The 25,531-nt window shown below is 27.9% G+C and overlaps 4 protein-coding genes and 1 pseudogene across 7 annotated transcripts in view; 2 read left to right on the plus strand and 3 right to left on the minus strand.

The window, feature by feature from the left end:
- Positions 1-85: 85 nt before the first annotated feature.
- LOC113375840 (BTB/POZ domain-containing protein 9) lies at positions 86-6,651 on the minus strand. Of its 2 annotated transcripts, none has more exons than XM_026615795.1 (16): positions 6,499-6,651; positions 6,201-6,278; positions 5,130-5,224; positions 4,994-5,062; positions 4,867-4,933; positions 4,646-4,802; positions 4,463-4,562; positions 4,290-4,397; positions 4,006-4,162; positions 3,802-3,909; positions 3,571-3,682; positions 3,350-3,509; positions 2,981-3,108; positions 1,407-1,646; positions 696-774; positions 86-631 (listed from the first exon to the last, which is right to left on the minus strand). In XM_026615795.1, the coding sequence occupies exons 2-16, from the start codon at positions 6,268-6,270 to the stop codon at positions 449-451; spliced, it is 1,833 nt and encodes a 610-aa protein (XP_026471580.1). In that variant the 5' UTR covers positions 6,271-6,278; positions 6,499-6,651; the 3' UTR covers positions 86-448. The 2 variants fall into 2 exon arrangements, with proteins under 2 accessions (XP_026471580.1, XP_026471576.1); XM_026615791.1 differs by having other exon boundaries at positions 3,571-3,688.
- Positions 6,652-6,805: 154 nt separating this feature from the next.
- The window catches only part of LOC113364163 (coiled-coil domain-containing protein 137-like), a 24,679-nt gene continuing 5,953 nt past the window's right edge, over positions 6,806-25,531 (plus strand). Inside the window, exons 1-6 of the mRNA XM_026606645.1 lie at positions 6,806-7,015; positions 7,146-7,282; positions 7,366-7,559; positions 7,626-7,793; positions 7,867-7,971; positions 8,037-8,224. Of these exons, the coding sequence (XP_026462430.1) occupies positions 6,939-7,015; positions 7,146-7,282; positions 7,366-7,559; positions 7,626-7,793; positions 7,867-7,971; positions 8,037-8,195 (840 nt within the window). The 5' untranslated portion in view covers positions 6,806-6,938 and the 3' untranslated portion in view covers positions 8,196-8,224. The remainder of the gene's footprint in view (positions 7,016-7,145; positions 7,283-7,365; positions 7,560-7,625; positions 7,794-7,866; positions 7,972-8,036; positions 8,225-25,531) is intronic.
- Positions 10,952-16,909, minus strand: LOC113364160 (F-box only protein 25-like). Of its 3 annotated transcripts, XM_026606641.1 has the most exons (8): positions 16,675-16,909; positions 16,459-16,515; positions 15,999-16,092; positions 14,078-14,267; positions 13,742-13,923; positions 13,584-13,676; positions 13,116-13,288; positions 10,952-11,494 (listed from the first exon to the last, which is right to left on the minus strand). In XM_026606641.1, the coding sequence occupies exons 1-8, from the start codon at positions 16,788-16,790 to the stop codon at positions 11,290-11,292; spliced, it is 1,110 nt and encodes a 369-aa protein (XP_026462426.1). In that variant the 5' UTR covers positions 16,791-16,909; the 3' UTR covers positions 10,952-11,289. The 3 variants fall into 3 exon arrangements, with proteins under 3 accessions (XP_026462426.1, XP_026462428.1, XP_026462427.1); XM_026606643.1 differs by lacking the exon at positions 16,459-16,515 and having other exon boundaries at positions 15,999-16,083; XM_026606642.1 differs by lacking the exon at positions 16,459-16,515.
- Positions 20,499-21,527, plus strand: LOC113384789 (isoaspartyl peptidase/L-asparaginase-like). Its single transcript, XM_026622548.1, has one exon. It carries the CDS (start codon positions 20,499-20,501, stop codon positions 21,525-21,527), a length of 1,029 nt encoding a protein of 342 aa, XP_026478333.1.
- Positions 25,017-25,531, minus strand: part of LOC113384797 — a 4,860-nt pseudogene continuing 4,345 nt past the window's right edge.

The following is a 25,531-nucleotide window of genomic DNA, read 5'->3' on the forward strand; positions in this document are numbered from 1 at the left end:
ATATTTAATATTTTATATTATATTATTTATAATGTTTTATTAATAAATCATTTAGGAAAAAATATATATATGTACATCTTTTGGTTTCTTAAGCAAAATAATACAGAAAAATATCTATTTACAAGAATATTCAATAGCACCTGTGGCAATGTGATGTATTATTATTAACAAACACACGTTCTATTTATTAGAATAAAATTTTAAATCTGCCTATAATGCAACGTGCTGCACTTAATTTTTTTTTAAATATTTTTTTTTCTTTGTTTCTGAAATGTCTAGAAATTTCAGTATCTAACTAATAATCTTCCACTTATTAACTTGTCAATAATATCTGATGAATAAACGCTATATGATATATTGAAATGCAAATCATTTAAATTCATAAGTTCATTCTGAAGCTTTTTTTGTCAAATTCTTATAAGATCTATAGAATACTACAATCATATTTTTATTCATATACTAAATCAACAGAATCATTATTATTATTTGCTGCAGCTTCTTCTGCTTCTTGTGCAGTTTCTGCTAATGGTGGCCGAGAGGATTGTTGTTCGTCACCACTACGGTCATTAAAAACATATGCAGATGTAAGCAAATTTTGTGCGGGGCATTCTAGGTGGACACAGTGAAATACCTTCAAGATAATTATTCATATAATATCTAATTAGCAAAATTTGAATAACAAAAACTTGATTCACCTCATTAGCAGTATTATGTGTCCCCAAAATCCTTATATAAACAACAGGATGTGGATTGAATGTTAGCAGTTGCCAAGATCTGCAATAGTAAGTTCTCTTATATATATGAATAAAAGCAGAAGAATGGATTATTCTAACAATTCTAATTATTTTAATATTGATTTTACATCTATTTTGCCTTAAAGTAAAAGCTTTGCCTTAAAGTAAAAGCTTTGCCTTAAGAGTAAATAATGATCGATTTGATTAATAAGAATTCAGATTAAGCAACTTATAAAATTATGACAAGAAAATTTTGATGCGTACTTTTCATAGGTCTAATATATATAAGGATGTTTGCCAAGATCATGACCTACGTCACCATTCAAAGTTTCATCAAAATAATAAAAAAAAAAAAAATTAAACCATTACAAACAAATGGCCCGCCAGATTTTTACAAAAAAAAACCTAGTCGGTACGAACTAATTTCGATCGAATGTGTTTTAATTTTTTAGAAATGATTCGTAACTCTCGCGATTGAATATCAGATGAAACATTTTGCGTTTTCTGCTAATTATTAAGATTTACATTGCATTAATTTGGTGGTATACTAAAAACCAGTTATGTAGACGATACATATTTAAGAAATACATTTGGCATTGTAACTTTAATTTCTATATGAAAGATTGTCAACTTCTATCTTGAAAATGTTTATATGTTAAAAACTATAAATACCTGCAGGGTTCTTTACGTTTGTCGGCGACAATCTCCCAGTCGACGTAGTTGACAGATGTTTCAACATAATAGCTATAGCTACGATCATCGCAATCCCACAGTAAAAGCCTAATTGAACCAATAATGTAAGGTTGACCGAGTTGTACCAATATTGCGCCTGAACCAAGCTGATGACATGTATAACCGGAATCCCAATCATAGTGGCTGGTGTCACCATTGAGCAAAGCATCTCGATTACGACTGTCAAGAATGTATTTCAATTAATATTTGGTCAGAATTGTCACTGAATAGCAATAAAGAATGCTTTATGGATTTATATATATATATATATATATATATATATATATATATAATATCTTTCAAAAATTCATTTTCAATCCATACGTTTCGGCTATAATCCTAGCCTTCATTCAGTGGGAACTAAAGATAAAATTAAAAACTAAAGCAATTGAATTGGAGTGAAAATAAAAAATAAAAAGAGTAAATTTTTCTTTTCACTCCAATTCAATTCAATAGCCGAAACGTATGGATTTAAAATAAATTTTTAAAGAAATTCATGTTTTTTATTGATGTTATGCCCGATTACTACTAATACATCTCAACATCAAATTCAGAATCATACCAAATATATATATATATATATATGATTAAGTATATGTTATACATATATATATATATATATATATATATATATATATGTATAACATATCTAGAAAATGTTTGCTAGATTTGTGTGAAAAATTTAAAAATGAGAAAAAACTAGATATGCAATTTTGTAACACATGGATTGTTAGTAAAATAAATATCACAACACGAATGAAAATTTTTATGTAACCACTTCAAAATTACAATTGATAATATAGTGGTACCATTACTTATGAGTGACCCAACACACGATTTGGCTATTTTTTGATAATAAATTAATATATAGTTAATTATTACAATATTAATATTAATTGTGAAGTAACGATTTACATTTATATTTAAGTTCAAAATTTTTACTATACATTAATAATTATATATTGAGTTCGCGCTTTTTGGTTTTCATACATTTTCAAAATATTATGTACTTTTATAAACATAGGCCCAAACAAAAAGACCATGTCTCTTGCATTAGAGATGAGGATGGTCATCATAGATATGTACTGTGTTTAAGTTGATAAAAAGTTAAGAAGTTGATAAAAAGTATAACTCCAGAAGAAAGCCTTACAATAATTTATAAGCAGTTTTCTGAACTCTAAAGTTTGGTGAATAAAAATCACCCTAAAAAAGTAGCAATAGCATGGGCATGGGAGTTGTACAACAAAACATGTCTAACTCATTTCTGCAATATCATATGTGACAGGAAAAAACAATAATTTAATAAACACTAAATTAAATTTTAATATTAAAAAAAACTTAACAAAAACCACAGTTCTTAAAAAAGATAAAGGCATTTCAATATTTTTATATGGAAAAAATTCGAGTTACAAGCGTGGTTACAAAACGATTTAAACTCGTATCTTGGGTTACCATTGTATGTTAAAATAATTTCATTATAATATTCCATATTATTAAAGGAAAAGAGACCTCACCTGACACCTTCAACAACTGTAGCACTAAACTCGGATGTAGCAATATTTTTTATGGGAACAACTAAATCATTTTGTAACTCGGGAACGGAAGAGCTGTGCATTATCTCAAATGACACAAGATGAAACACCTAACAAACAAAAATTTTGATATCTTTATATGACACACAGAATTTGGTTTCAAATCCATCAAAAATTGTAGAGTATTTTCTACATAAATTGTGAAATCGTTTACTTATGAATACTCATACCACATAATTTACCATTAGAACAATACATTTTTAAAAATTTTCAGAAATATTTGTATTAATGAATAAATTTTCATTGATTTGTGATTCAATATATATATAAAAATAAATAATTGCAAAATACCTTATTAACTGTATTATTTGTTCCAACAATTTTGATATATTGAACTGCCCTGGATGGAAAATACAAATATTGCCAAGATCTGCACAAATAGCGCCTATAATCAATAACTTTCTCCCAAGATTCTTGATCTAGTGATACTTCAATATAGTATGAATAAGCTCTATAAGAGTAAACCATTTTAGGGGGCTAATCAAATATGTTTACTATAAATCATTAATTACCGAGTGTCTCTATCCCAAAGGAGCATTTTAATGTGGTTTACTATATATCTACAACCAAGTTTTACAACTATGAACTGATCCTCTGCATCAGTTATAGCATGTCTAGTATAACCTGCATCTCAAAATAACATTACAAATAAAGTGAATTATTGAATTCATTTAGCTCAATAAATAACTAAATTAACTACAAAACATAATAACAAAAATATAAAAATAGATTAAACTCAATACCCATTTCCATGTCATAGGTTCGAGTATCACCATCTAACAAGGCAGACCTCATCTCTCCTTGCAGAACTTTTGCATGCAAAGTTGTAGTGGAAACATTTTCATCTAAAACTAGAATTCATAAAAGTAATAATAAAATATACTAAGTCACACAATACAATGTTGTTGATCTTATTTATTTGAATTATAATCCAGACTTGTCCATACCTAACATTCCCCTGTGGGGTAAAGAAACATCAGGAACATTTACTTTTTCTTCAATGGCGTCTAGTAACTTTTCTGGTTTCACAATTCCTATTGGCCGTACGAGAGTTAATAAATCCTTAAGTTTTATTAGTGATAATCTTACACAACTGATAAGTTCCTATAATTAAAAATAAAGTTATTGTAAATGCATTGCTATATAGCTAAATGGTAAAGCTGATTACAATAAACCATTTTTATTGATTAAAATATATTTGACATTTTTATTTGTAGTTAACACAAGATACCTCAGCATTCTTTTCCGGATTATTAGCACACCACCTCATAACCATACGAAATATATCAATTTCAGGAGCATAAAAGGAATTTCTTAACAAAACTTCATGTAATGATTCCTAGAATAAAAAAAAAATCATATATTTTATGAAAAAAGTCAACATTCAACAACAAAAAAACTAACTGAAGATAACTGCATAATTGAATCATCTTCCAAAATATATTTGGCATGTCTATCCATAAATGTTTGGCAAATTTCAGTCAAACGAGATAAGCCATATAATCTGAAATAATTAAATTAATAATAATAATCATATTCCTATGAAACTTAAACTTATGGATTGATTACTTTAAAGTAATAACTGACCTAGAAGCATCTAGAACAAAACAAACATTTCTAATGTTAAGAATTTTCTGAAGATAATCTGATATTGATATTTCAAGTTCAATAAAACCAAACTCATGTGCTAGTCCCAGAATATCTAATATGGTTCCATGATTCAATGTTTGAAGAAATAAGTGACCTTAAACAGCAAAATAATATTTAAATAAATAGAATCTAACATAAAAAGTAGTAAAAAACCATACCTGTGTAAATATATTTAAGCAATTCCCGAAAAGCTTTTATTGGAACTTCTTTGAGAACAATTTCTTCCTATAAAAAGAAAAATACATGAAGAAAAAGAGGTTTCTCCTATAAATAATTTTTCATTACCTGACTAGATTCCTTTAAACCACCAAACAGAAGTGCCCTAAAAAACTCACTGCGGCTTGCTAAAATGACCTTTAAAGACAGTTTTAACATTTAATATAATGGAGCAATAAAAAGAAATTAATAATAACAATCGCACCTTGTGAGATGGTATTTTTTCACCTTCTACAACTAAAATTACATCGGAATAATTATCTGAACAACATAGGTTGCTAAGATTTTGGCCAAGAAGTTCTGAAATAATCCAAAAAGCATCAGAAAAATTATACAGCCTTTGTTATCCACTTAATTTAATATGAATAAAATGTCCAGATCAAAATAAGCTTATATTGAAATTTTATATTTTCAGTGTTCAGTAATACCCCATTTAATGCTGTATGGTTTAGCACTCTTTTATTTCAACCCAGGTTTTCAAGGGATAAATTAGGAAGATGTCAAAGAAATAATTCAAGAAGCAGCGCAGTCTTTCTAATGATGAGCTCAAGGAATGAACTGAACAAGAAGAAAACAAAAAATATTGACGGCAATGATTCAGAGGAAGAGCAAAAAGAACTTTCGATGGCGTTTGTAAAAAGGAGTTTGTCTATCAAAACTGAAATAATGAATCAATTCATTAAAGTTGAACAAAATTTTGACAAGAGCTCCAAAGAAAGGTGTGGTGTTATAGGTGCTTTATTCATTTATGAAGAACTTTTAACAGTACAATGCAAAAAAGGCAAATGACAATAGATGCTTTTGTCACAAAAAGGCAGAACACTGAAAACGCAGAAGACTAACTAAATATGACTAACTAAGAAGTTAGTTTTTTGAAAAATATTCGAGTTGTTCTTTATATTTTGTTTTTATTTTTGCAAGAAAAAATAATGTGGTATTAATTTAGGCTTTAACCAAAAAATGTTAGATTTTATTTTTAGTGAAAAAACATACTTTTTAAATATAATACCGAATCAATTTCCTAGGCGTCTTTTCCTAATCCTAATGTTTTCATGTATAGATAGTCTCGTTTAGCGCTATTTCGCATTGCGCTCTACTTTGATGGAACGTAATTCCGCGTTAAACGGGGTATTCCTGTATTTCCATAAACTTATCAAATTAAATATTAAAAAAGACTGTCAATATTAAAAGTTATACATGAAATATAACAGTTAAAAACAAATTGTGACAAAGCGTAACTTTTCGCTTAATAAATAAAAAAACAAATAATGCTTACCAACATGATCTATTTCGCCAAATTTATTTTGTTCGAAATCAGCATTTAAGTATTGGTGCTGACTACTCATTATTCCATCTGAAATTTGTTTTTAATAAATATGTTCAAAATGTCGTAAAATATCTTGAATTTGTACTGACTGCACATACATAAATAAAAACGCGTAAAAAAAAATTCGATAATAAAAAAGATTATGATTTATTAATTATATACTATTCGAACAATTTTGCTTGACAATTTATTGCTAAAATTTATGTAACTAAATAAAATAAAAGCATTAATATGTAGCATAACTTACCAATTTTTGAACAATATTTTAATAAAGGTCAAAATGTCAATGATACTTGTAAGTTATCTGAAAAGCATTAGTAATCATACGTAAGGAATTAGAAAACCATTTTCTATCCAAACAAATATTTATGAAATTAAAACAATATGCTTGCAATTAACATTTAGAGGTTCGATTTTTTGACAATTCTTCCAAAATGTAAATAGTGAGCTAACAAGGCAATAAAAATGTCTCTCCATATGTTCGCAGCGCTTCAAGCGGCGAATAAGTGAAACAGAAACTGTTCTGTCACTTTGACATTTCCATACTCACCTCGTGCGTTTGTATATCCTTGTTTATAACCTTAAAATACACCTAATTCAAATTAAAGTTTATTTTTACTTAAATAATTTTGAAGTAAAACTCATTTTCTTATATTCTTTATCAATAATATTTTTGATTTATTAATCATGGGTCGTAAGATACCAGGAAGAAAGCACAGAGGAGTTAGAGATATTTTAGAACAAAATGCAAAGAAGGAGAAAAGGCATGATATAATACATAATTTTATTTACTATATTAATCTCATTAATTTATATATATATATATATATATATATATATATAATATATATTTTACATATATGAAAATTTTGATTTTTATTACTTTGTTTCTAGTCTTGAAAATAAAGTGAATGCGCCTCCTCAGGATCCTGATGACCAAGCTATTCCTAAAAGTCTAGCTCGCATAATCGAATTGAAAGAGAAATTCAAAGCTAGTAATCTCAAAAATAAGAAACTCAACATCAAAAAAGGTTTTTATTATAAATATTTATTTTCAAAATGTATTCAGGGCTTGGTTTAATATATCTCCAATGCTTTATTTTTTCTTTTATAGAAAAAGAAACTAAGTCTATTATTAAAAAGCCTCTGGGCAAGCCTGAGAAAGTAGTACCAGAATTTAAAAGAAAATTGGGTGAAAGCAATAAAAGGTTTCTAAGCCGTGTAAATTCAATGGTTCATGAATATCTAAACGCACATAAATTTGAACAGAAATATAAAGTTGATATTATAAGAGATAAAAGTGGAGAGGTAATAATTCTAATTTTATTTGATATATTATTCTATATTTATAAACATTATATGTCAATACTGCAGGTATTAGGATTGGAGAAAAAACCTAAAGATGAAATAGATGAATTATTAAAGAAGTCAAAAAAAGTAAAAAAAGGTAAAAAAGCAAATGAAGAGGATAATATACCAAAACTAACAAAATCACAAAAAAGGAGAGAAAAGCTGAAAGCAAAGAAATTGAAAAAACAACAGGTTACTTTTTTATTTACAATAGATTTTGTAATTTATTTGTTGAAAACTAGTGTCTGTATTTATATTTTTATAGGATAAAGATTTTCTTGATTTCAATAGTTTTAAGGATGAAGTGAAATTTGGAGAAGTTGCTGATGCTCCACCAACTTTGACAAAGTTCCCAAAAAATATAAACAAGGTAAATATGCTTACATGCAAGTTTATCATAAATTTAAGAACATGATTATAAAATATAATTTTCAGATTAATGCTAACAAAAATTCAACACAAGCGGATATAAAGTTTAAATCTTCCAATACCGTGAAACGTAAAAAACTTTCGGCGCCTGTGCAAAAAATGCTTGAAGAAGAGCGAAATGCAGCAATAGAGGCATATAAAAATTTGCAACATAGGAGAAAATGAAATATAGTTATACCGTTTCATGATAATAGGTATTTGTTATTTTATTTAATTATCTTGTAATAAAGATATATTTTTGAACAATAGAATATTTTTTGGGTGAAATGCTTTTAAAAAAAAAGTTAAATTTTTCATATTTTATATATTTATCACTAAAAATTCTTTTTTATAATAATTAAATTATACGAACCATAAATAAAATTAACTAGAAAAATAAGTACAACTATTTCCGCAATAAAATATATTGTTTTTAGTCATTTTTAAATCATTGGTGAACAGATACTGAAACTAGGCAAATCTGATGAAGTAATTTAGTGATTTCGAATATCCACTAACATACTCACGATTAATTTTATTTGCCTAGTATAAACATCAATTAGATTTTTAAGTATATTTTAATATAAGATTAATTTAAAAAAATGAACTTTTCCTATCACTCATAATTCAAAATAGAAAAATGAAACATTCAAATAGGACAATTATTTAAATCAGATTTTATTCAGAAATTTATAATACTATGTTGTAATCAAAAATATAATATAACATGATTTATTACTTTTTAAAATATATAGTCACATCAATAATATAAAAGCAATATAAATAATATTTCTAATTAAAGTCCTTCACCACTAATTAAATAAAAAAAAACAATGTAATAAGATCAAAGTAATGAGAATTACTTTTGATATATTAATAGAAAATTTAATTTATGCTGCATTTTACTTAAATCTATTTAATTTGATATTTATAATAATAACACAACATGCTGCACACTTAAATTGTTTTCATAAAGTCGAAGGCTTATTCAATGAAAACTAGTATTGTACGATAATACAAATAGTCAAAAAATACATTATGACTTTTTTTATAATATTTACTCCTATTTGGTACGCATGAGATTGAAGTTTTTCTTAATCATAACTTAATAACTATGTATTTAAAAGTACCATATGAAATCACAGTTTATTTTTGAATAATTTGAAGGAACTGAATGGAGAATATATGCACAGAAATGTATATAACTTTTCATAAACTATATACTAACGGAACGGAAAAAACTATTTTTTTTTTTACATATATGCTTCTAACTACTATTGTTAGACTTTCGTTTTAGTTAAATAATAACATGAGAATATACAAAATTTTAATTATCTTAGTATTTTGTATAATTTGATTTTTAATGCGCTGATATAACTAAATAATAATATTCCACTTAAAGTTTTATGTCCATGTACCTATGTTCAAACCTACAATTAGTAATATATAAATAAACATGAACGATGTAAAAGTCGCATTTTCACTCACAGTCGGCATGTAAGTATGTAAACTTAAAAATATTATTTTTTTAATTGTTTACTTCTTAATAGTTATGAAGAAAGCGAGATGCTGATCACATGAATTAAGCATCACTTTTGCGATATTAACTATATAAAAATCGGCCACTTGCGGTACGGCAGCGATGTATCACAATAATAATTTAAATAGTATTGGAAAGCGACTCAAACCTCACTTTAACTTCAAAATTAAAATAGAATTATAATATGGAAAATGCTATCAATAATATTTGTCAATAATAAATTAGCCAAAAAAACTCTGCAATCAATGTTCTGTTCATAAAGTTAGCTACTTTCATTAAAAGTTCCTCAGTGTGAGATAATATAAAGCAAATAATATTAAAATGTTATGGGCATGTTAAATCACACCACTTTAAAATAATTTGAAAAGGGTAAGGTCTTCGCACAGCAAAACATTTCTCAACGAATTAACAGTTTAGAAATGCTTGTGAGATTAGATTTTTAAATTAAAAACAAAATGGAAAAATTCCACCTTTCTCTAAGCCAAGATATTCTATTTTGGTGCTAAGAAATAAAAACGTTGTGAAATGTAGTACAATTTTCTTATATAACAATTAACAATTTCGAATGAAATATTAGTACATTGACACATTACACAAGCTTTTCTAATGTACAACAACTAGCTTATAAATATAGCTATACTAACTATCCACTATAAATATATAGCGCCACTCTATAATAACTATTTATTCATATTTTTATATATCATCTGATGTAGTTATTTATATTTCTATAGTCGCCGATATAAAACACTTTATTAAAAAAATAAATATATATTTTCAGCATTTTTCTAGATCGTGTTGTCCAGAATTAGAAATAAACTTGAGGATAATATAATTATAATATTCTATTATTAGATTATAATAAAAATCTATTAGTTGCCAAAAATGTAATTAACAATCTCGTAATATTTGTGTAAATTTGTTCAATCACAAATATAAATTTAAGCAAAAATATCATAAACTTCAAAATTAAAATAAGTTTAAAATCAAATTTAAATTCCTCAAATATGTTTATTTGATTGGATCAAGTTCTATATGCTTTTCTAATCGTGATGATTTTGATCATATTGTGAATCAGGCAGTTTAAACTTGTAACTCAATGATCATATGATATCGAGTTATAATATTTGGCAAAAATGGGACTTTATGATACCGAATAACACAACCTCTGTTCGGACTCAAATTTTGGTAAAAATTTATAAAATATATATTTTAATTATGTGCGATAATAAAAATGTAGAAATTAATTGAGTTTTCGTACTTAAATTTCTTAATGTAATCATTTCAATTAATTTGCACATCATTACACATAATATAAAATTGAGTATTTTTTTATTGCATATTACTTTCTAAATTATCGATAACAATTTCAATACAAACATAAGTCTTACATTAACGGCTTCAGTTTTCAATCTAAAACGAGTCTTTTACCAATGATTTGATTAGACTAAGCAATATTGCTTGATCTTGATATCTGATATCTATTCAAATATAGCAGCGCAGTAATTTTATTTCTTCTAAAAACATCAATGCTGTTGAGCTGAATCTTGAAGTAAATTATAAAACAGCCGCGATTTAGTAAAATAGGTTCATTTGAAGCCCATACAAGTATATACCCTTAAAAGATCAAATGTTATTTTTGTTTATATCTCCACCCATTCAATTTTTTTCATGTGACCTCGAGTAGTCAGTTATAGAATTACAGTCCTTGATAAGTGAAAACATCTAACGAGTATTGTTTCACAACGAGAAAAATTTAAGGAACGCAGCTGGCGGAACAGGGTGAGGCGTGAGCGGGCCTCCAGCTTCTTCTATGCGGGCGCGGAACTCGGGGCTCTGGTCCGCTATGCAGGGATGACCCGCGGACGGCCAGAAAAGGCAGCGGCAATGCCGGCACAACGATAGCGTTTCCGCATATTGCATATCCTCGCGAAGGCCGAACGTTCTGCATAGAGCGAAATATATATATATATATATATATATATATATATATTTCAAAGTAACTAGCAGCCCATTCGTCGAAATAAAAAAGGTGAAAACCTTTTTTATTTCGACGAATGGGCTGCTAGTTACTTTGAAATATGTTTCAACGTCGAAAAAACTATCAAGATATATATATATATATATATATATATATATATATATATATATATATATTTGTAATATTTTTTCAGCCCAACCGTCGAATTAAAAAAAAGATTAAATAACAAAATTATTTATTCCATTAAACGTTTCGACACTTGATGTGTGACATCATTCAGTAATTTAAAAAAAAACATATAACATAAATACACAGTTGATGATAAATATAAATATATAAAAGGAGGAAATTATACATACCAAACCAGGAAAAACAACAGAAAACATTAATTATGATGTATAATTGATTGAACACTAAATTTGTGTAAAATAATAAAATACTATTATATTAACAAACGAGAAATAGGAGGAGCACATATTGCCCTCCTATATTGATGTTATTGATAGCATTGCATTGTGGGCACTGTTCAAGGTTAAAAGTACAACGCAGTGTAGACACGCACGTGTAATAGAAGAGTGGGTGAGAGTTGCGAGAAACGAAAGGGGAAAGAGAAACAGAGAAGAAATATAACGAACAAAAGATTCTAAAACTGTATTGAATTACTTTTCATGAAATTAATAATTACTTTGTAACTGTCATGTAAGAGATGAGAGGAATTACGTTTGTTTACACAAGAAGTATTAAGGGATATAAGTGGGGTATTAAGGGATATATCCCTTAATACTTCTTGTGTGAACAAACGTAATTCCTCTCATCTCTTACATGACAGTTACAAAGTAATCATTAATTTCATGAAAAGTAATTCAATACAGTTAGTAAGTCATAATTAATGCTTTCTGTTGTTTTTCCTGGTTTGGTATGTATAATTTCCTCCTTTTATATATTTATATTTATCATCAACTGTGTATTTAGGTTATATGTTTTTTTTTAGATTACTGAATGATGACACACATCAAGTGTCGAAACTTTTAATGGAATAAATAATTTTGTTATTTAATCTTTTTTTTAATTCGACGGTTGGGCTGCAAAAATATTACAAATATGTATCAACATCGACAAAACTATCAATATATATATATATATATATATATATATATATATATATATATAATAAAGTTGTTCTTGGGCTTCCATCTATTAATTAAAACTATTTTATTAAAGTAAAATGTTTCATTGTCAAATGTTTCCTGTATTGTCCTGATGTGACCCATCTTCAATGCATACAAATAACTTGAAAAAAAAAAACAAAAAACATGGAAAATAAAATGGACCACTTACTATACAATTTTCAAAGCACGAATTTTAAAAACTATTAAATTAAAATAAAATAAATGAAAAGGTTTTTAAAAAAAAAACTCTTCTCATCTAGACATGTTATACGGTTGACTTTCACAGACCCTAAATTCACTTCTAGACTTCTTCGGTAATTTTTGACGCATAGAAGAATTAAATATATATATATATATATATATATATATATATATATAATATATAATGACATAATATAAACTATATTGAAACTAACCTCCTCAATGCATGGTAGAGTCTCTGCCAATCAGTATTTTTGTCTTGTACAATTTTCTTTTTTTCTGCCATAAAATCTATTTGCTGGGAAGTGAAATGGTAATTTGTTAATTCACGCCAAATCCTTTGTTCTCCACACAGAGCTGCCATAACACCCCAAGCAGCAGAACTAGCCTGATCATTATAAAATTGGAATCAACATTGTTTCAAATAATATTAGTTAATTGCGTTTATTATATAAAAATAGTCAGACCTTTTATATGAAAATTACAGCATATTTTTAGGTATTTGCCATGAAAAATATAACAACAAATAATGTTTTATTATCAAATCGAATTTCTCTTAGACATTGTTAGACAAATTTTACCTTTAATCAAGATATAAATGAAAATATAAAAACATATTTGAGAATAAATACTTTTGAAGTGCATGATAAAAAAACTTGATGATATTTAAGTAATTAATTTACCTCTAGATCTCGATGATCAGAAATTCTTAATAAAATTTCTCTAACACATTCTTCGGGCATGTTGTGTAGCTTAGGATTTATTTCTGGACCAGGCTATAATATTAATTATAAAATGAATATAAATAAAAATATTAATATATAATGAGAATGAAACCCACTTCACGTATTTGAATTTGATTTCCTATATCCAAAATTCGTTGGATAGTGTTAAGATGTTCAACCCATAATGTTTTAGATCCTAGGGGTCTGCCCCAGCAAGATCCTCTTTCTTGTTCAGCTAGTGAGCGTAATTGCAAAAGTAATCCACGTAATACATGGAGATTTTGTTGACTGGAACTCACTAGAACAAGAGTGGAACTCGATGAATTATGACATAATTATACTAATGGTAAAAAATTCCATATTCAACTGATTTAAAACTATGCCCTATTGAAATATACATAAATACACATCTGATATTGTATAATAATTTAAATAGTCTTTAAATGATCTACCTTGTGTAGCAACTTCCTCTAACATAGTTAGTAACAATCTCTGTGCTCCTCCGGGTAGCCCCGTCAGTCCTCTATTGGTAACTAGCAGCCTTAGCAATGCGCAAATGTAATGAAAACGTCTAACATCTCGCACTGCGCTTACGAAGTCTAACCTTCTCACAGCCTCCCCGAGACCATTGAATCCAGCAATCTTGAAATAAAAAATAAATACTAATTTTAATAAAATAAAAAAAAGAAATGATGCTAGAAAAAAAAGGCATGCAGTCGCTGAGAACCCTAGGGGCGAATTTGATGTTGATATAATATATTTTATTTGAGTTTACATCGGGCGTTACATCAATAAAAAATAGTATGAACGTTTTTAGAAATATATTTAAAATCCTTACGTTTCGGCTAGCATCTTAGCCTTCATTCAGTGGCAATCAATATAACTATAAAAATTACAACTAAATAAATAATATTATTTTTTGTTATAATTTATTTTTGTTAATCAAGACTTTTATGTCTTATTTACAAAAATAAATAATATGTAAGAAATTTTATTGAAAATTGCAATTGCACAGTGGTATAATATTTATTAACTTCCCGTAGGGTAAGTTATTGTAATCGTCCAAAAATCGAAATCGAAAATTTTTACATTTCTCGACGTTTTGAAGGTTTCTGAACATTTTGGCATACTTAAAAAAATGGATGTGTGTGTGTGTGTATGTATGTATGGATACAATTTTTCGTCCACGTTTTCGGGCGCACGGATCAACCGATTTGAATGGTTCAAAAAACATTCGATTCCTATCGATAAGGAGATGTGCTGATTAGTTTTTGGCAAAGGCAGTTACGGAGATAAAGAGCAAAGAGTGCAAAAAATAAAAATTAAGTTTTTGAGAGAACGGAGCATCCGATTTGAATGATCCAAAAAACATTCAATTTGTAATGACAGGCAGAAGTGGTGATTAGTTTATGGCAAAGGCAGGTCCAGCGGTTTCGGAGATACAGAGCTAAATGTGCAAAAAATTGTAGTTTTTGAGGGAACTAAGCGTCCGATTTGAATGATTCAAAGAACTTCCTGCTTGTTTTAACAAAATTGATTTTTTTTTCAACTTTTTTTTTTAGTTTTTTGTATATCGAAAATATTTCAGATTTTATTTTTAATTCTGACTATAGTTCTAATATACTTTACAAATAATTTCAACTCTGCAATTCAGTTTATATAATTCTTATAAATATTAGACAATGTTACAATATTAATAATAATCTATTTGAAAACATTCAGTATTCCTCGAACATTTCGTTACGGTACGGGAAGTTCCAGCAATTTGGCTCAAGGCACGATGCCTTAATTGCCTTAAGACAGAATTCCACGTACAGCTAGTTCTTTTTTGTTTTAACATTACAAATAACAATATACATAAATAACCATGAATAACTTTTAATCAGTTGTCGAAACTATGTATTGACTATTCGAAGGATAATAGCAGTTCTTAATAACATATGTTCAAATTTTACAAGAAATTAAAGAAGCGATGGCGTCATTTTTTAAGAAATTTGGAAACCACAAGTTTGTTTGGTTCAGGAATGTCAAAAAGATTGTTTATAACTCTATCGTTATGCAATTGCATAAAATCTTCTTTCAATTACGTTTTCTCCAAAATGTAAAATTGTTGGGTTGGAGAAATCTATGTTATAGTTTAATATATATATATATATATATATATATATATATATATATATATATTAAATACTATTTTTCGTATTGTAATACGAAAAATAGTATATTATATATATACTGCTGAACCTATTAGGCGCTTATTTCACTTATATTTTAATTTGATTCTAGTTTCATTTATTATATATATATATATATATATATATATATTTATACTTCTTTTTACAGAATAATTATTATAATTTATTAAGAAATTACCTCTCGAGTGCACTTGATTGTTATGTGGCAGTGGGGTGGTACATTATTACTTGTACTATCACTAACAAGCTCATTATTTTCAATACTATTTTGCCTATAAATTAAAAAAAAAATTAAATGACTCAAATTAGAATAAATCATAATTGGCATCCTTCCAATTGAAAACATTGTTAAATTCTTGTAAAGATTAGTAGAAAAATTTTGATATCATTGTTATAAAATGTGATTGCATTAATGTTAACCAAAACAAATTCATCAATCAATATTTTTAAAACAAAATTTCGTAACATTTATATTTAAGTCATAACACAAAGACTTGTAACACAATGGAGTACAGTTCATTGAACTTTATTGTACATAATTAGAAATTGATGAGAAAATTAAAAGTTATTTCCATAATCATAACAAATTAACTAGGTATTTTATAAATAAATTTCGTAATATTAAATTTAATACTTACCATTGTTCAGATTGCTGAAACGCAATATTTGAGCTACAATTATTCAATGATGACCATCTGCAGAAAAGAAACAAATGTCAAAGGGATATTTAATAAGTATTTTATTTAATTGCTGGATGATAGTGGAAGTTTCAAAAGTTTTTATTAAATGGAATGTATCGTATTATGAATTTAGCCATATCGATTTGTATGTAAGAATATCATTCCGTCCAGTACCTCTGGCTTTGTGTCAGCTGTCCCATACATTCCAGGACGCGTTTCTTCTCCCAGCCTTCATCAGTTTTAACCCATTCCTCGCCTGGTGATCTCCAGTCTTTGGAAATAAATGGCATATTAGCGATTAGAATATTATTTATTATTTGCTGTTATCACTTTTTAGTAGAAATTGCTCGCATATGCGACGCAATCGCAACACAACATTTAACCATTGACATGTACAGAGTGGGGAGAAATAAACAAGACGCAAAGCGCATGGCTTTGTTTTGTTTCAGAAAAGTCAGAGTCAGCTGTGAAATAAAACATCGAGACATCTACCAATGTGAATTTGAATGACTGACGAAACTATTTCAAACAGGAAACCACATAAACCGCAAACGTTTAAAACAAAAAAATATTTTCATTTAAAAAATAAACAGCAATCGGAGGTATGTGTAAGTAGCATTATGCCTCCAGACGAGTTGTATAAACTTTCCCATATTAGTCCAGTCATTTGGTCGTTTTGCCGGTACAGTACTCCGGGAATTCTGAAAATTGGTAATCTTATAGATTTCGAGGTGCTCTTTACGAAAATCAACTTTGCCACCTCAAATTTGAACGGCAAGTTGCCGCCATATTGAAAAAATGGCGTCAAAAAACAGCTTTTTTAAAATATCTTCTTTCTGGCTCATTCTACGATGAAAGTATATATGTACGAATTAAACTACAGAAAATTTCCTACAATTCCTTAGAAAACCGTTTTTTTTTGTAAAATTGATAGTTTGAGAGTACGGCCGCCTCGAAGTCTTCGCTGCTCTCGCCGTAGTATCATATCTGTCCATATATGACAGCACTTCGAACTTGACCACATTCTCTCTAATAATTAATATTTTCAATGTTAAATTAAGCGAATAAGATCTAGAAATAAAATAATTCAAATATTTTTCTGTTTTTTTGCTGATTTTTTAACGCTTCAAGCTACTTGAAGCTATAAAGGTGCTACTCAAGCTATAAGTATACTTATAGCTACTTTGCCATTGAAGTGTTAAAAAATATTTGAATTATTTTATTTCTAGATTTTATTCGCTTAATTTAATATATAAATATTAATTATTAGAGAGAATGTGGTCAAGTTCGAAGTGCTGTCATATATGGACAGATTTGATACTACGGCGAGAGCAGCAAAGACTTTGAGGCGGCCGTACTCTCAAACTATCAATTTTACAAAAAAAAAGGTTTTATAAGAAATTGTAGGAAATTTTCTCTAGTTTAATTCGTACATAGATACTTTTATCGCAGAGTCAGCCAGAAAGGAGATATTTAAAAAAAACTGTTTTTTGACGCTATTTTTCTAATATGGCGGCAACTTGCCGTTCAAATTTGAGGTGGCAAAGTTGATTTTCGTAAAGAGCACCTCGAAATCTATAAAATTACCAATTTTCAGAATTCCCGAAGTACTGTACCGGCAACAGCCTTTTTTTGCACCAAATGACTGGACTATATGTGTGAATTACAGACTTTATGAATAACTATTGTGGTGCAGGCAGCGCCGAATTTAGAAATTGAGCGCCCTGGGGCACTGACAAAAATGCCGTCCCATTTCTGGATTTTTACTTAAATAGTTTTTATATAAAAATTCATTTTATATTCATTTAAAATTCATTACGCATTACATACTATAAATAGTGCTTAGCATCGCGCCTTAAGGCAAATTGCTGGAACTTCCCGTAGCGACAATTAAAAAAAAAAATTAAAATATTTTGAAAACTTTGAAAAAATTTGACTTTTTTGAAAAATTTGAGATCACGCTGCTTTGGCTTGCGTAAGGTCAAAATATAGAAGCGCGTAAGCGTCGCGTCGCACTAGTATAACGAATAAACAATGTTACAGAACCCATAGATATGTAAACAAAATTTATACTTATTATTAAAATATCTGATAATATACATGTATCTAATAATCACTTTTGACCGCCAAATGATTTTTTCAAATCTCGAAATTTTTTATATGATCACCGAAACCGCTAGAATTGCCTCCCACAAATTTAAGCAGTTCTTCATTTTGTCTATAGTACATACATTTTAATGATATTGGACGTTCCGTTTCTCAAATCTGAATTATCATTTTTGGCATTTCGGCCCGTATTTTCGAAAGTTGGACCTGCCTTGGACAATAACTAATCAGCACGTCTCGTTATCAATAGGAATTGTTATATTCAAATAAAATTCAATTCTAATAAATTTAAAAAATAAAAGTTTATAGTTTTCAAAAACATTCAAAATATAAATTCACTTTTTTTCATTTTTCAAAAAATTTTAAAGCTCTTTATAAAATGTAATTTTCAGCATGGAAAGTTTAGGTAACTTGCCTTAAGGCACAATGTCATGCGTCGCTAGTTCAGTTTTTTTGGCGTTTCTGGAAGTGCATAAGTTCGTCATCTTAAGAGTGCTCGAGATCTGAAGAGCATATTTTTCTTACACTTTCAGCTCGTTTACGAATCTTTATATTAACAATATTATCAAATTTTGCATTGCGTTCGTATTATGTTTGTTAATTATATTTCTTGAAATAAAATATGTTATTAAAAAAATATAACAGAATAATATTAACGGAGTCACTGCACACTTCAATATTATCAAGAAAAACAATAAATAAACCATGTAATATATTATTATTATAATTAAACATATTTTGAGTTTGTTTATAATGTAATAACATCTATTCATGCCATAACATCAATATACTGTAATTAAACTCGTAAATATATTCTTAAATATATTCCATTGATTTAAAAAATCACATCAGATTTAATAATAGATATTAATTTGTGACAAGTCAATCGTTAGAAAGAAAAATGTTATCAATTAGTTATGACATTAAATCAAATTTCATCGAGGTTGTAAACTTTTCAAAACAAATGATAAGTATTCAATAACCATTAACACATACAAATTATCAATAATTAAACCTGAAAATTTATTGATTTTTAAAATTAATTGTTTGTTTCGACATGATTCATGTATACCCTATGAAATTCAGTAGTAATCGTTTAATATTTTAATCCTCACATAATTAATTAATAGTATGTTATTGATCATACTCTGTTATTGAAAATTAAAAATTTTATAGAAAAAAATAATAGCTTTGATATATTTAGATATAGCAGACATGATTAAAAATAAATAAACTTAATTAATATGTAAATAAAATATAAGTATATGAATGGTTTCTCACAAAGTGAAATATTATAAATATTATAATATATTCTATGCAACATTATATTTATTCTATGCAATATTCTTCTTGTTATAATTTTTACATTAAAATAGTATCGATTTACTTTTACATTTTTCACAGAAGGAATTTTATTTAACACGTTGAGCCCGGTGCCAAAATTCCTTTCCGTTCAGCCGGCAGTGATATCAACGTTTACCATTTTACACATTTTTGCTTAGAATGTTTCAATAAAACATCATTAAAAGTATATTTGATAGCATTTCGTCAACACTAATTTTAAATTTTCCTGTCGATTATACAAACCTTCCAAAAGAAAACTCTGGTGCCAGTTTTTTGGACCGACGCTGGCCATACAAAAAGTTGACTGTTGGTCGCAATAATTCATCATCCGTCAATTGAACCAAAATAACTTAGATATATCATTTTGTCCAATTTCTTTATTATATAAAAGAGCTTATCGATTACCAGAATAGAAACATTGCAACCTCATATGGGTAGATTCATTAGCTATAAGAAAGTAAGTAAGAAATCATTCCGTGCTGATAATATTATAAATATTATCGAAACGCAATAAATAAAATAAACAATACACAATCGTTCAAAAAATCATGAATTGTCAATTCAGAACGGGAATCAAGGCAATGCAATCCTTACCAGCAACGTCCAACCTTTGTCATTGTAGTCGTAAACCTGCCGCCTCTGAAAGCACCCGGCCGCTGATTCTGGTTCATGGTGGTGCCGGTAAAATTAATAAGGATAGTGTTCCTGATATTTTAACAGGTGTCAAAAGTGCCGTTCGAGCAGCTATAAATGTCTTAAAGAATGGTGGAAATGCCATTGATGCAACTGAAGCTGCGGTTCAATTCATGGAAGATAACGAAAAATTTAATGCTGGTTACGGTTCTGTACTTTCCATTGAAGGAAATGTAGAAATGGACGCCAGTATAATGCATGGTGAAATGTTAGAAGCTGGAGCAGTGGGTTGTATTAAAAATTTTGCCAACCCTATTTCAATAGCCAGAAAAGTTATGGAAAAATCTTCTCATGTATTATTGATTGGCGAAGGGGCTTCAAAATTTGCCGAACTTGAAGGTTTTGAACTTTTACCAGATGGCAGCTTAGTTACGGAAAATGCAAGAAACAAATTAGAAAAATACAAAAAAATTAAATCTGAAATTGACAAAGACAATTGTGGCACAGTTGGAGCAGTTGCATTGGATAAATTTGGCCATGTTGTTGCAGCAACGTCTACAGGAGGCTTAATTGGCAAATTACGAGGAAGAGTGGGTGATACAGCACAAATCGGTTCAGGTACTTATGCCGATGATAATGTTGGAGCTGTATCTGCAACAGGTCATGGTGAATCCATAATAAAGTTTTGCTTGGCCCATCGTATAATACTGGCTATGCAACAATCATCTGATGATCGCATTAGCACTCAAGAAGCTACAAAATGTTCCATAGATGCATTAACTAAAAAGTTAAACGTTGGGGTAGGTGCAATTTCTGTAAGCCGCTGTGGAGAAATTGGAATATATCACAGCTCAGAAAACATGTCTTGGGCATATAGTGTAATGGGCGAAGATATAATTAAATTTGGCATAAAATTCGATAAATGTAATCAAGAGCCAATATAAGTTAATAAAAAATCTTGTGCAAAAAATGCAATAGGCTATATGATTTGTAATAAGTTATGGTATCAAATTATAGGACTATGATCAGAATCGATTATTAAATTACCCGAATTTGCTAATATATTTTTATTTATCATTCATCTGATAAAATTATTTTTTACATGTGACGACTAATTACAAATCCGTGATAAATTCTAAATTGAAAGATAATTACTCCGCATGTGCTTTGAAGATTTTGATTAAATGACTGATTTATATCTGGAGTTTAATCGTGCTATGAGCAAACAGATAAGTAATTCAGAAGCAGACATCATATAAAAGCTATATACTGCCAATGATTTTGTAATTTGTCATTATAGTCAGTGGCAAGAAATAGGTTTTATCATGAAAAGTAAGTTATTTAAGATATATGGATATCATCAATTATTGTGAGATATAACCATGGGATTTAAATACTGTGCTTTTTGAATAAAATTATTTTAGTACATTATAAATGATTTGTTACAGGTGCTGTTTTATTAGTTCTTTGGCTTTGCCTGGCATACGTCAATGCTTTATGCAAGAACCAGCCCAATGGCGTTTACGTAGCTGATCCGGAAAACTGTAGCCGATACTACCAATGCGCCAACGGCGCTGGTATTTTAAAACAATGCGAGAAAGACTATTTATGGAAGGATGAAAACAAATGGTGCGACTTTCCCTACAATGTAGATTGTGGCAGCAGATTCAACCCTCATCCACCACCACCTTCTGTATGCTCAGGATTAGACAATGTGCTTCTTCCCGACTATCAAGATTGTTCCAAATATTACTTATGCGCTAAAGGCTACGCTGTGCACAAGAAATGCGACGGAAATTACTTGTGGAATGATTTTATGAAATGGTGCGATTTTCCAGAAAATGTAGAATGTGCCAAACCCCCAGGAACAACATCTGCTCCAGTCCCAACAGAACCAGGAACTAAGCCACCACAGACCAACCCACCAGAAACTACCTCTAAACCAACTACTTCTAAGCCAACACAACCCGGTGGTAAGATAATTTCATTCTTTTCTATAAATTATGTGTTATTATATATTATTAGACATTATTAATAACTAAATAAAATAACTTTCAGCCTGCACAGAAGAAGGTAAATTATACCCAAATCCCACAGATTGCGGAAGCTTTTACCAATGCATTGGAGGCAAACAAATCAAACAAAACTGCCCAGCTGGTTTGCATTTCAGTCCTACAACTCTTGTTTGCGACTATCCTGAAAATGCAGGATGTGAAGTAAATTAATAATAAATGAACTTGTAAATAACAGTAATATATAAGACTCGTTAATTTAAAAATAAACTAAATGAAAATATGTCTTATTTATTTAAAAAATATATTATAGAAATTTCAGGTTATGTTCAGAAATCAATAAAAGCAGAATAAATTTTAATAATTATTGCCTTGATGCAGTGGCGTAACTAGACCCTCCGGCGCCCGTGGATATTTCTTTATATGGGGCCCTATCGCAGTACTAAATTTTTATTTTATTTAGTTTTTTTCAATAAGCTCGAGATTTTTCAACGCACTCAATTGCACGCTATTTCACTACTGGCCAAAGCAATTTTTAATGTATTATATTACAAATGAGCAAAACAACTTTCACTAATTCATATTTTAACAGATTATACAAAACGTACAAAAAACAAGAAAAATATTAATTTACAGATAAAATTATTTCACAATTGAGTTATGGTTAAACGAAGAGAATAAACGATACATAAAGTTTTATTTTTCGTAAAAATCGAAATGTAAAATAAGATAAATGGACCATCAAAATGTATAACTTATATATTATGTATTAATTATATAATAACCAATAAATGTATTCTAAAATGAATCAAAACCCTTTGTTTGGAATGTGTTGAAACGATTTATTATTAACTTGAACTTGTATTATGGTTTTAGTCTCACTTTGGACTTTAAGAAAAATTTATAATTTATAAATCTAATATATATATATATATATATATATTAAACCATAAAATATATTTTTCAAGAAAAGTAAAATAATATTCAGGTATAATGCAAAAAATTATAATAGTTACGCAACTGGCTTGATGATTTCAGTTATTATTCAAAATAATTTTGCTAATGCTGGTTTCTGAGCAAGTATATCAATACAACTCAAATAACAATTTTGCAGTAATATTGATTAATAATAAAAATAATGTTTTGCGTATCAAATTTAATTCACGACAAATCAGTTCACACTTAAAATAATGTGTAGATTGCCAGTGTTAAATAAGGTTTTAAAATAAACGTTCTCAAATGGACAATACAAAAATAATTACACTCAAATAAATTAAACAAAACTAGGCAAGCAGTTTTTCTGGATAGTTAATATTATTTATGATTTTGTTTTTCTAAAGTAGAAGTATTTTCTTGTATTTCAGTTTAAATTCAATAAATACATAAATTTTTCCATTTAATTTCACATAAAAAATTATATTTATAAATCATTATTAAAATTTGAAGGCTATTATTATTAACAAACAATTCAGCAAAAGACATACTTTTCCTAACATTTTGTCGTTATTTTCTTAACTATTTTAGCTTCGAATTAGTATCGAAGAAGCAAAATTATATCTGAAGGGTAGAAAATTTCTAGGGTGAGAACGTAATTGAAGGTATTGAGATATCGATTGAATAATTGTACCTATCATAAATTTTATCTCTAACTAGAAGTCCCGGAAACTTTGAGAGAAAATGTCGTGAGATTACTGTCTTGAAAGACGGGGTGAATTCCTAATAAAATAACATATATATGTGTTTTGTACCTGCAGATCAATAAAATAGAAGTGAATTGAATTTCATTCTAATAAACTATTGAAAATTTCCATACGAGGAATAATTATTACATAAAATATATATACATATAAACAAATTTTTAATTCACATAAAGACAGTGCAAAATTTTAAAACAGCGCAAATATTTATTTATGTTATTTTGACTGCAGATTTGTCAATTTGAAAATATATAGCAATAATCAGGCATTTAAAAATCATTCTGCACGTGATACAGAATACACAGCAAATTATTTAATAAAATAATACAAACTTTTAACACCATAGAAAAACCATCATAAGTTATAGTCGGTTATGCAAAAACATTTTTTGTTTAAAAATATTTTTCAATTATTAATATAATAAAATCTTCAAACGATACATACATCTTGTTTTAAAAAATATCTTAAAACGTAGATAAAGTCTTATAAAGTGAACTTCGGAAAACAACTACAAGTCCGAAATAAAAAATGAATTTAAATGAGTAAATATGAAAATGTTCATAATGCTTATAAATACATTCCATATATGTATGTATGCATGATTTTTTATTATTCATCATATCAAAAAAACATCGGAATTTTTTAATTTAATTTTGATCAATTTTATCATATCATTCAATTACACATTATTGTCGATCAGAATGATAAAAAATATTTATTGAAATCAAGTATGTATCTAAAAATGCAATTATATTAATTTATTTATTTATATTCGATAATGATAAATTGACTATTAAAAATATAATATTTTGTTATGTGTTTGTAAATCTAATAAAAATTACATAAACAGTTAATCCGAATTTGTTTCAAATGTTGGAATTGAGAAATCAACATTTAATAAAATAGAGGTTAAACATAAAGTCCTATATGATACGCAAATTTTATATAAAAATTTAAATTTGTTATTTTTATTCTATATCAAAAGTATTTATAATAATCAATTCATGCCGAAATAATTATATGAAGTACAAACAAGAAAAATGTCATTGTATTTATATTATATTCATATGAGATAAAATAAAGAGATAATTCGAAAGCTTTCAAATAAAACAAAACATTTATTTAAATTACAGAAATCTTATTAGTATGATTTTACAATCAATATTAAGTATTAATCGTATTTATACATAGTATCGCATATAATATACATCTCCCTTAATGAAATATTATTTTTTAATA

Source organism: Ctenocephalides felis, unplaced genomic scaffold, assembly GCF_003426905.1.
Source record: "Ctenocephalides felis isolate EL2017-DRISC unplaced genomic scaffold, ASM342690v1 CF-g0.4_SCAFFOLD_00845, whole genome shotgun sequence".
Classification (NCBI taxonomy): domain Eukaryota; kingdom Metazoa; phylum Arthropoda; class Insecta; order Siphonaptera; family Pulicidae; genus Ctenocephalides; species Ctenocephalides felis.

Coding starts and splice junctions, on each gene's coding strand:
- LOC113375840 (XM_026615791.1), bottom strand. CDS start 6,270: ATGAGTAGTCAGCACCAATACTTAAATGCTGATTTCGAACAAAATAAA. Junction 5,063..5,129: donor AAAAAATACCATCTCACAAG/GTGCGATTGTTA, acceptor CTGTCTTTAAAG/GTCATTTTAGCAAGCCGCAG. Junction 3,689..3,801: donor AACCTATGACATGGAAATGG/GTATTGAGTTTA, acceptor TGTTATTTTGAG/ATGCAGGTTATACTAGACAT.
- LOC113364160 (XM_026606641.1), bottom strand. CDS start 16,790: ATGCCATTTATTTCCAAAGACTGGAGATCACCAGGCGAGGAATGGGTT. Junction 16,093..16,458: donor TTTCAGCAATCTGAACAATG/GTAAGTATTAAA, acceptor TTTAATTTATAG/GCAAAATAGTATTGAAAATA. Junction 13,289..13,583: donor CTGATCATCGAGATCTAGAG/GTAAATTAATTA, acceptor TATAATGATCAG/GCTAGTTCTGCTGCTTGGGG.
- LOC113384789 (XM_026622548.1), top strand. CDS start 20,499: ATGAATTGTCAATTCAGAACGGGAATCAAGGCAATGCAATCCTTACCA.